Source organism: Solanum lycopersicum, chromosome 12 (assembly GCF_036512215.1).
Source record: "Solanum lycopersicum chromosome 12, SLM_r2.1".
NCBI lineage: Eukaryota > Viridiplantae > Streptophyta > Magnoliopsida > Solanales > Solanaceae > Solanum > Solanum lycopersicum.
Window position 1 is genome coordinate 54711182 of NC_090811.1, and position 14606 is coordinate 54725787.

At 34.4% G+C, this 14606-nt stretch overlaps 1 protein-coding gene across 1 annotated transcript; it reads right to left on the bottom strand.

The window, feature by feature from the left end:
- Window positions 1–831: 831 nt before the first annotated feature.
- LOC138340440 (uncharacterized) lies at window positions 832–1410 on the bottom strand. The gene has a single exon (XM_069292165.1). It carries the CDS (start codon window positions 1408–1410, stop codon window positions 832–834), a length of 579 nt encoding a protein of 192 aa, XP_069148266.1.
- Between the last annotated feature and the right edge of the window lie 13196 nt (window positions 1411–14606).

Genomic DNA, 14606 nt, shown 5'->3' on the forward strand with positions numbered 1-14606 from the left:
TTATTGGGAACTACTGTCATTCCTTCATTTTTGGGAACACACCGAACAGGGCATACCCAACTTCTATCTGGAATAGTATATATGACTCTGGCATCCAACAACTTAATGATCTCCTCCTTCACTACCTTTTGTATAGGTTGATTCAACCATGTCTAGTGCTCAATACTTTGCTTGTGATCGAGCATGAGTTGAATTTTGTGTGAACAATTGCCGGGAGAGATCCCAATAATGTATGCAATAGTCCAACCAATGGCTCGTTTGAACCACTTCGAAATTTTCACCAAACACTCTACTCGGTGAACATTCAAATCAGATGCAATGATTACTAGAAAATTGTTAACTCTACCCAAGAATACATACCTCATATGAATTGGTAGAGCCTTAAGCTCTAATTTTGGGGCCTCCTCAATATATTGTCTCGAGGGTGGAGACTTATGATGCTTCATATCGAACACCAATTTCATTGGTTTGGACCGATAGTTTCCTCATTAAAGTGTCGTAACCAAAAACCCATAATATTCAATACCATCATCATCAAAATTCATGATCACTGCACTAGTGTCCCAACACCAAGGCACTCTTTGATTTGTACCTCAGACGTACTCTAAACCATGTAGGATATAAAGGATACTGTTTGGACATCAGCACTCTACTTCATGTATCTACAAATGTTAAATGTTTCTTATTCATTGTTCAATTTAAACTTCATCTGCCCTTTCTCCATATTAACCTATATGTGACCATTTGCAGGGAACGGCCTCCCAAGAATAATAAGGACCTCAAATCCACCTCACAGTCAAGACTCACAAAATTGGCCAGAAATATAAAAGACTACACATTTGTGATCACATCATGGAGTATCCCAATTGGCCTCTTCACTATTCCATCGGCCGTCAATAATCGCATTGCATTGGGCGTTGGGTCACCCAAACCCAATTTCTTATAAATGGAAAGAGGCATGAGATTTATGTTTGCACCTAAATCATATAATGCTTTAAAATAGTGTCGTAACCTGATGGTACATGGAATAGTGAAAGCGTTCGGATCTTCCTTCTTCTGCAAAAGAGACCTTGTAGCGATATCACTATAATATTGTATTCGGTCATCATCCTCAAAACTTACTGATCTCTTCTTTGTAACAATATATTTCATGAACTCGCCATAAGCGGGTATTTGATTCAAAGATTCACTAAAAGGAACATTGATGGAAAGTTGATTCAACATAGTGATGAAACGCCAATATTTACCATCCTCAGTAACACCAATCTCTGAGGGAATGCGGTGGTTGTTAGGCATGGGAACCACTTTCTGGGGTACCTCTGCTTCTTTCTTCACTCTGTCTGCCAATTCACCACTAGTTTCTACCATCTCTTCATCTTTTTTTATCTCATCTTTTACCACAAACGACATAGGTAGATCAATAGTTTGTTTACCTCCCAGAGTAGTGACTGACATGCAATGTCCATTATTTTTAGGATTTTGAATGGTATTGCTACAAAGAGTGCCCGGTTGTCATGGGTTCAAATTAGTGGACAATTGGGCCATTTATTACTCAAGATGCATAATAGAGATTGCATGTGCATCCACCTTTTGCCCAGTATTAGCCAAATCACCTCTCAATTTCATGTTGTGCTCATTACTAGCATCAAACATTCTCGTCATCTTCTATAACATATCTTCAACTTGCGCCATACTATCTCCACAATTCTTAAGAGCATCTTTTCGATTATGAAGAGGAACATACGGCAAACTTTGATCATTTCTTTAACTATAGTTACCAAGGTTGAAGTTGTTATTGCAGTTCTAGTTTCCATCTCGAATATACTGGCCTCTCTGTTGTAATTCCCATAGTTATGACCTTGATTTTCTTGACCTTGACACCAATTCTCCTGATTAGAGCCTTGGGAATTCAGACGGAAACCCCTCGTCTGATTGTTTACGATGTAACCATCCTCTTCATAATTGTAGTCATCCACTTGCAGTGGTGGTTTAGTCAAGTAATTCACCGCATTTACCTTTTCTGCACCTCCAGTGATATGTTCCAATACAAACCTATTTGTGGCCGGATTGTATGTAGTTTGCACTACAAAGGTGTTTCTTCCAGTATCCGACTTTCTAGTACTCCAATATTTATTGTTGCGAGAGATTTTCTCCAACTTCTATATGGTCTATTCATATATGCAATTACCATAAGAACAACCCGCAATAGTATCAAGCACTTCCTTATTATTTTCATCATGTCCCCGATATCAGTACTTTTTAAACGACATCATCAATGTGGTAGCTTGGGACACCTGTCTTATATGCAGTAAATCTCTCCCAAGAGCTACTTACAAACTCCCGAGGTAGTGCCACAAAGTTGTTCACTATATCTTTTTGGTTAAGCTTTTTGGACACAAGGTAGTACCGTGCTAGGAACACATCTAAGTCTTGCCTCCCCATACAACTCTTGCACACTGACCTCAATTTGGCTATTTGAGCATGGGGATCCTCAGATAGTAGCTCTGAAAATAAAACCCTCGCAGTGAGAATCTTCATCAGACTACTAATTACCACAAATGTGAGCCCAGGCGGTAGAGGATATAGGACAAAAGGCCCATCAAAGTTAGTGATATTGACGTTTCCCCAATAGAACTCTTCAGGGTGTGGGGCTGGAGGTTGCATCCTTAAAGCATCATTAATTGGATTTTCCACCACCACTTGATTCGGAGTGTCCTATTAAGTTCAGGGTCTAATGGAAGTATTGGTTCTTCTCGGCTCCGTGTACTTGGTATACACTAGAGCTAGACTTGAGAGAAACAAAAACAAAAGAAAAAAGAAAAATTAGGAAATTGTTGACTAAAATTCGATAATATTGTTAAAGTTAATCTAAAAGCAACTTTCCCCGGTAGTAGTTTCAAAATTTGATACGCTCAAATTACACCTCACTAAAGAAGTATAAGCGGCCGTATGAAGTAAAGAACCCAACTATTAGGTTGGGGTCGATCCCACAAGGAAAATGGTTTAGACTTAACTTCAATGTACGATTACTTTCATTTAGTCAACTCCTTTCTGAAAATAGGTAAAAAGGGGGGGGGAGGGTTTGCCAAACAAAAGTCTTTTAATATTTCTAAGTAAAACTAGTAGCAGGAGTAAATCTTTGGTGTTTATCAAGTTGTAAAAGAACTAGGTTGTAAGTGTTACCCATATATGCATAATGCTGTATTCCTAACTATAACAATTCTTCCCTAGTGTTGTGCATGCAAATGATAAGTTAGATATCTCTACATCCTTGTTTCGGCATTTAGAGAATTTGACCCCGTACCTTGGTTTGGGTACGTGTATCTAAGTTACTAATCCTTACGTTTACTTCATATTAAGCATCATATTCGATGTATGAATTAGTTATTACTTTGCACCAATTGAAACTAGCCTATAGATAGTATCTCACTAAATCTATGTTGATAATATTTTTTCTATTAACTACCACCTTGGTCCGGCAAGTAGCAATAGGCAATTTCTAACGTGTGCACTCGTTAGAGGGACTTCTGAGCGAAACAATCAATATCCTATTTGAGAAATGTTATTAAGCTAGGTTTACTTTGTTACTCACCCATGGTTCCCACAAACCTAGTTGTGGATTTATTTACCCATGCATAGAAGCACACAATTCATATTAGATAAAAAATAAATCATGAACTTACTTTAAATATTCGAAGAAATCCATAAATTCAACTTGAAACAATAAGAATTCACTTGAAAACCAAATTCGGAAATTTGAATTAATGCTAAAGTTGTAAAAACCAATTTCCAAAAACAAACTAGGAAAAGTAGTAGTAAAATCCAACACAAAAATTAGGTTTTACACACTATTTATAGAAAATATTATCCTAAATTTAAAGAAATTCAAATAAAACGCGGCTTCAATCGACGACCCCATAGACGGTCCGTCAATGAAATGACGAACCATCGACTGCCTCCGTAAGTCCAGACTTATCAACTTATTTTCATCTTCAACTAGCATCTACTGTGATTCAATGTTGGGACAAACAACACATCCCGTCGATGCGTCTATGATCCGTTGATGCCTGCCGTCTTTCAATACTTAAACTTTCTTCAACTTTGGGTACTGGACTTTCTCTGATCTGATACACGATTCAGCCGTTGCCCCACACTCGGTAAGATTTCCCGAGTTTCTCTAGAATCTTTAACTTTTAGTCGACGGTCACCATCTCTATCGATGGGCAGTCGATGTCCATTGTGGGTCACCTCTGTACTAAATCTCAATTGGCTTTTGCGTTTTGGTTTGGACACCTTACCTACAAAACAAAAATAAAAACATATAAAAACTTTTATATAAAAGGCTCGAGACACACACCAATCATATGAAAAAAGCATTAAAAGCACCGTGAAACCAGAGCACATCACCGGCAATGTCAAGGCGTAGACTTGGGTCGTGGCACTTCTCATTCAAATCTCTACAAAACATTCTTAGTCTTATGATAATATTAGTTCATTATATATTTCTAGTCTTTAGATATATTATTTACTCGGAATAATTCATTGACATAACCAACTGCCCGAAGAAGATCTGAGTAGACATAGACATAATCAATAAATTAATAAATGCACAGTTTATTGTTTTAGTCTTTCTACTACATTTGTTTAAAATGTTGTCAAACAGAACGACTTAAAATTATTTCATTAACATAATAATTTAAGATAAAAAATGTAAATTTTTCAAAGCAAATCAATCAAACTTTAAAAAAAGGAAAAAATAAATGAATTTTGGTCTATATAATATTTTTCTATATTTCTATCACCACTTTTGAAAGTAATTAAAAACATAAAAGAAACAACTTTGGAAATTAGATGATAAAAGAAACAATGAGTTTAGAACTTTTCTTGTCACTTTAAATTATATCATTAAAAAGATAATTTAATACAGAATATGTACATTTTGAAAAATATATTAATTCAACTTCAAAAAGAAAAATAATAAATTTTGGTCTATGTAATATTTTGCCTTACATATTCCTACCACAACTTTGAAAAGTAATTAAAATCCTAGTACACTATAAGACAAAGCTAGTCTCATGTATTGAAATAATTCATTCATACCTCTTTATATATTATTTTCATGTCTTCAAAAAATCTCATAACTTTCAAGACTAGTGATAGTGAAAAATTCAAACTCGACAAGTTTGTAGTACTGACGTTAGAAGTCATCAAGAACATAGTACAAGATGTGGATTGTACTTGTAATGTCATCCCATTGTGTAACATTGATGGCAAAACAATTACCAAAGTGGTCAAAAATTGGAAGACACACTCTGAGAAAGGTGTTACCGAATATTAGTTAAACAATTTTGATCAGGATTTCTAGAAGATGAGCCCGATAGAATTATTTGATGTTCTCCTAGCTACTAATTTTCTTGATGATAAGAAGATCAAGGAGGTAATAATCCAAGAATCTGTTGATAGGCTTACATAAAAAAAAACAGAGGAGATACGTGATGTATTTGATATTTCGAATGATTATACTCCATTGGTAGAGGAAAAGGTCTGTAGAGAGAATGCTTGGGCTTTTGAATGATTTTATAATATTTTTGTTCTTTTCTTTGCTATGTACTATTTTTATTTTTGTTTTGTTTCTTTGAGTTCTATCTTCTGTTGTTCGTTCACTAACGCACACCTTTCGGTGCTGGTTCACTCATTTATTCCGTTTTTGAAGAAATATTGCTCTTTTTTGAATGATTAATAAATTATATTGGAATGAAATTAAAGCTAGTTATTTTATTTGAGAAAAAAATAAGATTATACTTGTATATACTCTATCCACTCAAATCACTTCTAAATAGTCCTAAATTATATATATACTAGGTAATTTACCCGCGCTTAACGCATCAGTGATAAGTAATAATTGCATTAAAATTGAAAATATTTTTATACTAATATCCATTCATTGAAAATATTGGAAAACTAGGTCCGTAAAAAAATATTAGCAATATTTCAATATTAATTGGATAATTTGTCATTATCACATAACTCAGGAACTACTAATGAATGAATTATTCAAGAAACAATAATTCATTTGTTCTTTAATAAAATCAAAAGGAAAATAAAGAAAAATATTAATATATATAGAAAGGAATTTCATAATAAAAAGAAACATTTATGTTTTTTCATAGATTATACAATTTTTATATATGTCTTAGGAGAAAATTCAGAAATTTGTTAGCATATTGAAATAAGATATTACGCTTGAACATGAAAGCAACTATAACTTTTGAACTTGAATAACTAATTTCTTCAATGGATCAGTGAGAATTCATAGGAAAAACTATATAATATAGTCAACAACAATTTATATTTAATATATCTAGTTATAGTTTATTTTTTAAAAGTTAAGTGGATATACTTATATATATTAATTAGAAAACTTAATTCAAACATGCATTGTAATTTTGTTTTAGACAAAATTATATGTAAAATAATTATAAAATAGATAAAGTATCACTAAACACCTAATAAATGTTATATGCACGTTTTATGGTGCTATGTTCCCAATGCTTACCTTATTCAACATTTCTTCCTTTTAATGTACATGTATCAGTGTCTCTAGTTATTATTTCCCCTCAATTTCCTTCTAATTCAAGGTCATTTGCGTCATTGTAGTAAGAAGTTTTATCATTTATCCTCATTGGGTATTTCTAATTACATTTTTTCTTATTTATATGAGATTATATTTGTATACATCTATTTTTTTTATTCAATTTTCATAGGGGTTTTGTTTGAAGACGTTATTTTTACAAGCATTCAAATATACAATTTAGTCTAGCTAAAATTCACTTTGATACAAATGAGTTAATAAATGAATACATTTTCTTCGCTTGATTACTCACATATAATTGTATTTGAATGTTTAACACAGTGACATACATATACAATTTAAATTGTCGCGACTGGAATCTAGACCCCAGACAAGACCAGCTTCGTTGACCTCTCAAAGGTCGCAAACAAGCCTACTCACGTCATTCTTACTTTACATAGGTTAATTTTAGCGGAAAATTTGAAATTTTTTATTCTTTAAATCATACTTGCTAAACATTCTTTATATTTCATAATCGTTCATCATCAACCATCTAACATTTAAGAGATAAGCAACTACAAGAAATAATTCATTAAGTATTAATTGTATATTGGCTACAATAGCACCAATACAATGTCTGAACCAAACAGGAAAGAAATGCAAGTGGAACATGCTCCACTAGCTCAAATCTAAAACTACGCAAGAATGTAAAACAGTAGCATCCTCGAAAGCATGAGGGTCTACAAAAATCCGGATGAATGATGACGTCCAAAAATCTGCAACAACGAACATGTAGCGCTACCGTCCACCTGTGCCTGCACCTAAAAGTAGATGTTTGTATGGAATTAGTACACACTTGTACTAAGTATAGGTATATGCAAGCACACATCAGGGACATGCATGAGGAAGAATAGCTCTTTCCTAACAACATGATTTTTTGATGTCAAGTCAGTGGAATTACTAAATTGAGATTGGGAAAGTTATGCAATGAGAGTGACATGCATCATTATAATTATCGTATGACACACAACACATAACATCTTCATATAACACATAACATATAACACATAGTTTCTTTTATATTACTAATTCATATGCCATGAGACCTTGTTATCATGGACATGACCTTAAGACTTTCCAAAATGAGGGCTCAACATCTGGGACCTCAGCTAGGGAGTCTTCATTAGCAAACACAGAGTCTTCTTCATTCATTCATACGTAGCTCATTCAATTCATTCACAGGCCAGTGTGAACACCAGTTATACCTAGGATGTAGTTGAAGACTTTCATCGGGTTTGCTGTGCAATGATCAGGAACAATCTAATGTCGTTACCTGAATCTAGCTCACCTCTTGATTATCCTATCCTAAGACGTTCGGTATCATTCATTTCTTTATATGATACAGTTGAGGTTGGCCTCATTCATTCATTGGGAACTTTAACTTTAACTGACATAGATCATGTGAGTATTATGAAATGCAGTGTCTTCTCCACACCGAAAAGAGGTGGAATCACCGGCCAAAATAATTCAATAACATGCTAGTGTATATGGGAATTTAACCCAACCAGATCCCTATAGTGGAAATATAGGTTCAAAGACTAGAAAATGTATGGAGACCCATACCCGGCAAGCCGGACAGTCTCATCTAATGAGAGTTACGTGAACCTCCGCCTGTCACGACCCAAATCCGGGCCGCGACTGGCGCCCACACTTACCCTCCTATGTGAGCGAACCAACCAATCTAAACCTTAACATTTCAATATAATATCAACAGAAAGTAATGCGGAAGACTTAAACTCATTAATAAAATCAATAACTATTATTATCCCCAAAATCTGGAAGTCATCATCACAAGAACATCTATGATCAAATTACTAAACTAAGAGTATTCTAAGAAGCTAAAACAAATAAAAGCTAGTCCATGCCGGAAGTTCAAGGCATCAAGACTTGAAGAAGAAGATCCAGTACAAGCTAGAAGCGTTAGCTCACCCTGAAGATCCGGTGTGACGAAGACTGACTAGAATTACTGTTGAGTTGAAGACGATGGCACGTTTGCTGCACAACACAAATAACAAAGAAGAAAACAATAAAAGTAGGGGTCAGTACAAAACACGGGTACTGAGTAGATATCATCGGCCAACTCAAAATAGAAATCAATATATACCAATTAATATCATAAAATCAACTATGATACTCAACATGTAGCAACAACAAGCACTATATCATTAAAAATTACCGTCAAGTTCACACATGAGGACTCAAGCCTCAATACCATACTCATTTGGGAATCATGTTCATTAGATTGAGTATATTAACATCTTTCAAGATTCATTATCTTTATTTCTCTTGTGTCGGTACATGACACTCTGCTCCCTCATATTCATTAATCCTCTTGTGTCGGTACGTTACACCCCGATCTCCTAAATCTATGTGTCGGTTCGTGACAACCGATCCCCTAATTCTACGTGTCGGTTCGTGACACTCGATCCCCTAAATCTACGTGTCAGTTCGTGACACCCGATCCCCTAAATCTACGTGTCGGTTTGTGACACCCGATCTCCTAAATCTACGTGTCAGTTCGTGACACCCGATCCCATAATTCTATGTGTCGGTTCGTGACACCCGATCCCCTAAATCTACGTGTCGGTTCGTGACACCCAATCCCCTAAATCTACGTGTCAGTTCGTGACACCCGATCCCCTAAATCTATGTATAGGTTCGTGACACCCGATCCCCTAAATCTACGCGTCAGTTCGTGACACCCGATCCCCTAATTCTATGTGTCGGTTCGTGACACCCGATCCCCTAATCTCATTCTATCAACTCATCAAGCCTTCTCCCTTATCAAGGCATCATCAATCTCATTACTTTACTTCATCAAGCCTTCTCCCTTACCAAGGCATCATCATTAAAAAGAGATTAGTTTTTTATCAAGATTTGGGATTCAATAACTTCATCATGCTTATATAATCACAATTATATAATCACGTTCATGCATGCATACAATTAAGCACATAGCAGGGTTTACAATACTATCAATACATATCATTCTCTATTAAGAGTTTACTATGAAAGCATGAAAACCATAACCTACCTCCACCGAAGATGCGTGATCAAGCAAGCAAATTTTCCCAAAGCTTTGTGTTTTTCCCCTTCTCGATCGTCTCTCTCTTTATCGATTCCCTTCTCTCTCTTTCTGTTCTTTTTTTTTCTTATTCCAACCCTCTTTCTTTTATCCTAATTAGTATATAATTAAGAATAAAAGATGGCAATAATAACCCACTAATTAACTTAAGGTTACCTCTTTTAACCCCCAAGTAATTAGACATATTAACATTAACCCACTAACTATATAATTAAAGCAGGAATAGTCAAAAACTTCCCTTAAAACAATTGAGGAATTCCGACTCAGACTGGGATTTACGCAACCTGTGACGGCCCGTCGCGCCTGTGACGGCCCGTCGCGCCTGCGACGGTCCGTCATGCAGGTTCGTTAGAGACTCGATTTCCTTAAGGAGTTTTGCGCCCCGTCGTACCTACGACGGTCCGTCCTCCACTTCTGTCACGACGTTCAGAGAATCGTTCCCTGTACCGAATTCTCAATAGTTGAAGTGTTTTGAAACGGTGGATCACGACGGTTCGTCTGGCCTGTGACAGTCCGTCCTGCAGGTCCGTCACAAAGTTCAGAGAGTCGATTTCAGCACCCAAATTTCAGAATTTCTAAGTGTTTTGGGACGAGACACCCTCGAAGGTTCGTCGTGCCCATGACGTCCGTCGTGGTTTCCGTCGTCTCAGCCTATTTTTTCATAAATAAAACTGCTGCTCTAAACGACTAAACAGGTCGTTACACCGCCCTTCCCGAAAGAAGGCATCACCGCTCATAGCTAGCCTATCGGTGCTTGGTATAAAGTTCCATTACATTCAACTCATACATCATGGAAGTTGGCTTCTACAATGAGGACATCATAGCTCAATAGATGATTTCTCATCTTATCATTAGTATTAAGTGTTTTAAACTCAATATTTTCATGAGAGTGTTCATACAGACTGGTCTCTTCATTATCTTACACTCTCCTTGGTGAGTACGTATTGGTAACATTTACATAGGCTCATTTGAGATTGCTCTCATCATACACATTAGCCTAACATCATGATTGTCATCACATTCTTCTTTATTAGCACCTTTATTTTTCCGAGTTACTCATGTCTTATTACGTGAATGTTTATTTCTTCATTTCATTACTTATATCTTAGGTTCACTTATTTTTGAACGTATGTTAAACTCATGTGTCTATACATACAAACCATGGGGCTTCATTTATAGCTCGTTGAGTTAGTCTTACTTTCCTAAAATTATACATTACAAGACTTATGTATCTTGTATATATGCCAAGACCTTGATTTTTTTATCTAAGTAAATGACATTATTCTTGAATATTTTACTCACGTATGACTTATGTATCATTACGGAGGTTTGGGTACGGGAACCCAACTCTTGAATCACTTAGATATCATTTATATTTTTCATTGATTTTATTTCTAATATTCATAACATTAGAACTCTAAATTAAATCTCAACATCTTCATAAAATAATTAATTTTCTATTTTAATTAAAATTCTAACTTAAATCTTAACATCTTCATAAAATAATGAATTTTCTATTTTAATTAGAATTCTAACTTAAATCTCAACATTTACATGAAAGAAATAAATTTTCTATTTTAAATAGAATTCTAAATTAAATTTCAACATTTACATGAAAGAATTAATATTCTTTTTTAATTTTAATTAGAATTCTAAATTAAATCTCTATATTCACATGAAAAAATTAATTTTATATTTTAATATTTACTATTAATTAACCGAAAGGTTGGGGGTTCGATCCCCAACAACCCCTTTGATTTTTTTTGAATTTAATTTGTTACAATAGGGAGGTTGTGGGTTCGATCCCCCACAGCCCCCTTATTTTCTTTAAATTTTCGCTGAAGGGGAAGAGGCTGTGAGGTGGTGGGTTCGAATCCCCACAGCCTCACCTTTATTTCCTTAATATTTAACCCCCCTTCAGCGCTGAGATCGTGGGTTCGATCCCCATGCCTCGCATACCTTTTTTTTCGCATGCTGGGGTTCAAGGGTTCGATTCCCGCCCCCAGCCCCTTTTTCATTCTTTTTAGCGAACTGGGGGTCGTGGGTTCGATCCCCGCCCCCAGCCCCTTTTTTTTCTTTTTTCCCTCTTCCTCGCGGGAACTCGGAGGTCGTGGATTCCAATCCCACGCCTCTCTTCTATTCACCTAATTAAATTTTTTCCTCCTTCCTCTTCCAGCACCTGATTTTGAATCCCTCCAGCCTCCACCCCCCCCCCCCCCCCCGTTTTTTTTGTGTGTGTCTCTTGCGAAGTAGCTAAGGGGTTCGATTCCCCTTAGCCCCTTACGATAAATTCTAAATTTTTTTCCATTTTCTTTCACAAGTGAGGTCTTGGGTTCGATTCCCATTGACCTCACTTAATTTATTTTATTTTAAAAACTCAGATTTTGACACTTTTGAAGGGTACAAAAATCTGGAAATTTTTGTCCTTCTTCAACCATTTTAAGGTGCATTTTTTCCATATATTAAAATAGTTATAATATGGTTATTCAATTCACAATACTTCATCATAATGAACATCACATTGTACACCCATTGCTCACATAAAATACACAATGAATACACAACTTATACACCCCAAAAGAGTTACTAAAACACTGCCCTATGCACACCTGTACATCAATTTTTCCGGTCATATTTTGATGATCATTATCGTGATTTGCCTCACATAAACACATTTGTATTTAATCTAAACACATCATTCATGCAAAAATGTAGCAGCACAACACACCCATCCTACAAATTGGTTAGGCAGCTAAGGACAAGGACATACGAAGGGGGAAAAACCTTTGTTTCAAGAGTTTAAGAAACGTTCGAAAGAAAGTACTCTTGGAGAAAGAATTCCATGTGAGAAACTCATACCTTAATTAATGTTCAAACGAAGAACTCACTACCCAAAACTCTCTCCAAAAATCAGTCCAAGTTACCTCAACGTCCGTACCACTCAACGAAAAACTTCTCTTCGCCTATTTTTTTTTTTGTTTCTTTGTTTTTCTTAAAATTTCATGTGAGTTCTTCAAGCGTGAAAAACTGTTGATATATTCTCTATTTTTTTTGTGCTTGGCAGAATAATGTGAGAAAGATGGAGAACGTGAGTGCGAGAGTTAAGAAGCATGAGAGAGAGAGTTAAGAAGCGTGAGACAGAGAGAACTATTAGGATTAAGAGACTAATTAAAGACTTAGTCAAATATAATTTAAATTAAACTAATACAAATCTTGTTTATTTTAATTAATACGCGAAAGGACCATCATGTCCTTACAATTTTAGATTTTTAATTAATAATTAATTCCCCTTAAGTACCTATTTATTCTTATTTATTTTTTTCCTCTTTTTTTGGATCGTTACATGAGTAGTTGTTATTTTTTATGGGTTGTACAATTGGAAATACAAGTGCATTAAGATACATAAATACATTACATAAATTTGAATGTATGCGTATACAACACACCTACTTTTGATGAAGTGAAATACTTATAAATCTGGATAATCATATTGTCATATAGTTCATTGTCAATTTGTTTTTATATTGTCCAAATGTATTGATATATCCACATGTTTGTATTCAGTAATCTTATGGATAAAATTATGCTTGTCATGGAATTAAAATACCTTTACGCTTGAACAAAAACAATATAAATAGCAATAGCGACAAATATCCCATTTATTAAAATACTAATTGAGATCCAACATTATACACATTGACGATGTAATCTTTTGTTCTTAATGTAAGTATGGAAAGTTTAGAACATCAGGACATAATTAAAGGAATTCAGTTATAGTACCTTACAATATCATATTTAATGCACTATAATTTAAATTGTATCACGTATAACTAAAAATATATAAACAAATACAAATACATACTGACATAAACTATGGTCATTTTTAGTAAACACCTTTATTATAACTAGTAAATTTCACTTACCCTATAAATATAGTCATACATGTAAGTTGCTCACTTTCATTGCTATGCAAAACAAGATAATATAAAAGATTGTATATCGTATTTTTATGTTAGACAATTTATAGCAAAACATGAATTCTTGGAAGTGAATACAACAATTATTTTCATCAAAATGAATATACATTATATATGTATATGTTTAATATAACAGAGACAATAATTTGCACAAATATAAACAGCATAGTTAAAACATATCAACTAAAAAAATTAAAATCACAAGCATAAATTAATGAGTATAAAATAATATATCTGGATATGTAAAAATAGAACAAATGTTCATTATGACTTATTAGAAAGATTAAAACTATTTGCAAAAGTGGAAACCTTTCGGAAAGTTGAAAACATTTCATAAAAGTCACAACTTCTCAGAAAGTCTCAACTCTTCATTTATGTTGCAATTTTTCATTTATGTCAAAACCTTTGATAAAAGTCGCAACTCTTCATTAAAGTCATTACTTTTCATAAAAGTCACAACATTTGATAACAGTTGTATCTTTTCAATCAAGTAGCAATTTCTCATAAAAGTCACATCATTACGTGAAAGAGAAAGGCTAGTTTTGAAAATAAATAAATTTAAAAGGAAACTTTTTATTGTGGTGGCGCCATATAGGCGGGTCAAAGGTTATATTTTTTTTAAATACTAGGTGACTAGCCCGCGCTTCGTGTGGTGGTAAAATATGTCAATAATCTACTTTTGAACATTTGATAATATAAGTGTTTTCGAGTGGGTACAACCCAACGGTAAATTGTAAAGAAAATTTAATTTCAAGATGAAAAGATTTTTTTTTATCTGAATAACAAAAAAGTTGATTCTAAAGGTAGGTATTTGTTTCATTGGCTATATTTGTATTGTCCAAAATTGAATTAAACATTTTATTTATTAATTGTGAGAGTTTTTCTCCTATTCAAGGCCTCTACATACACAATC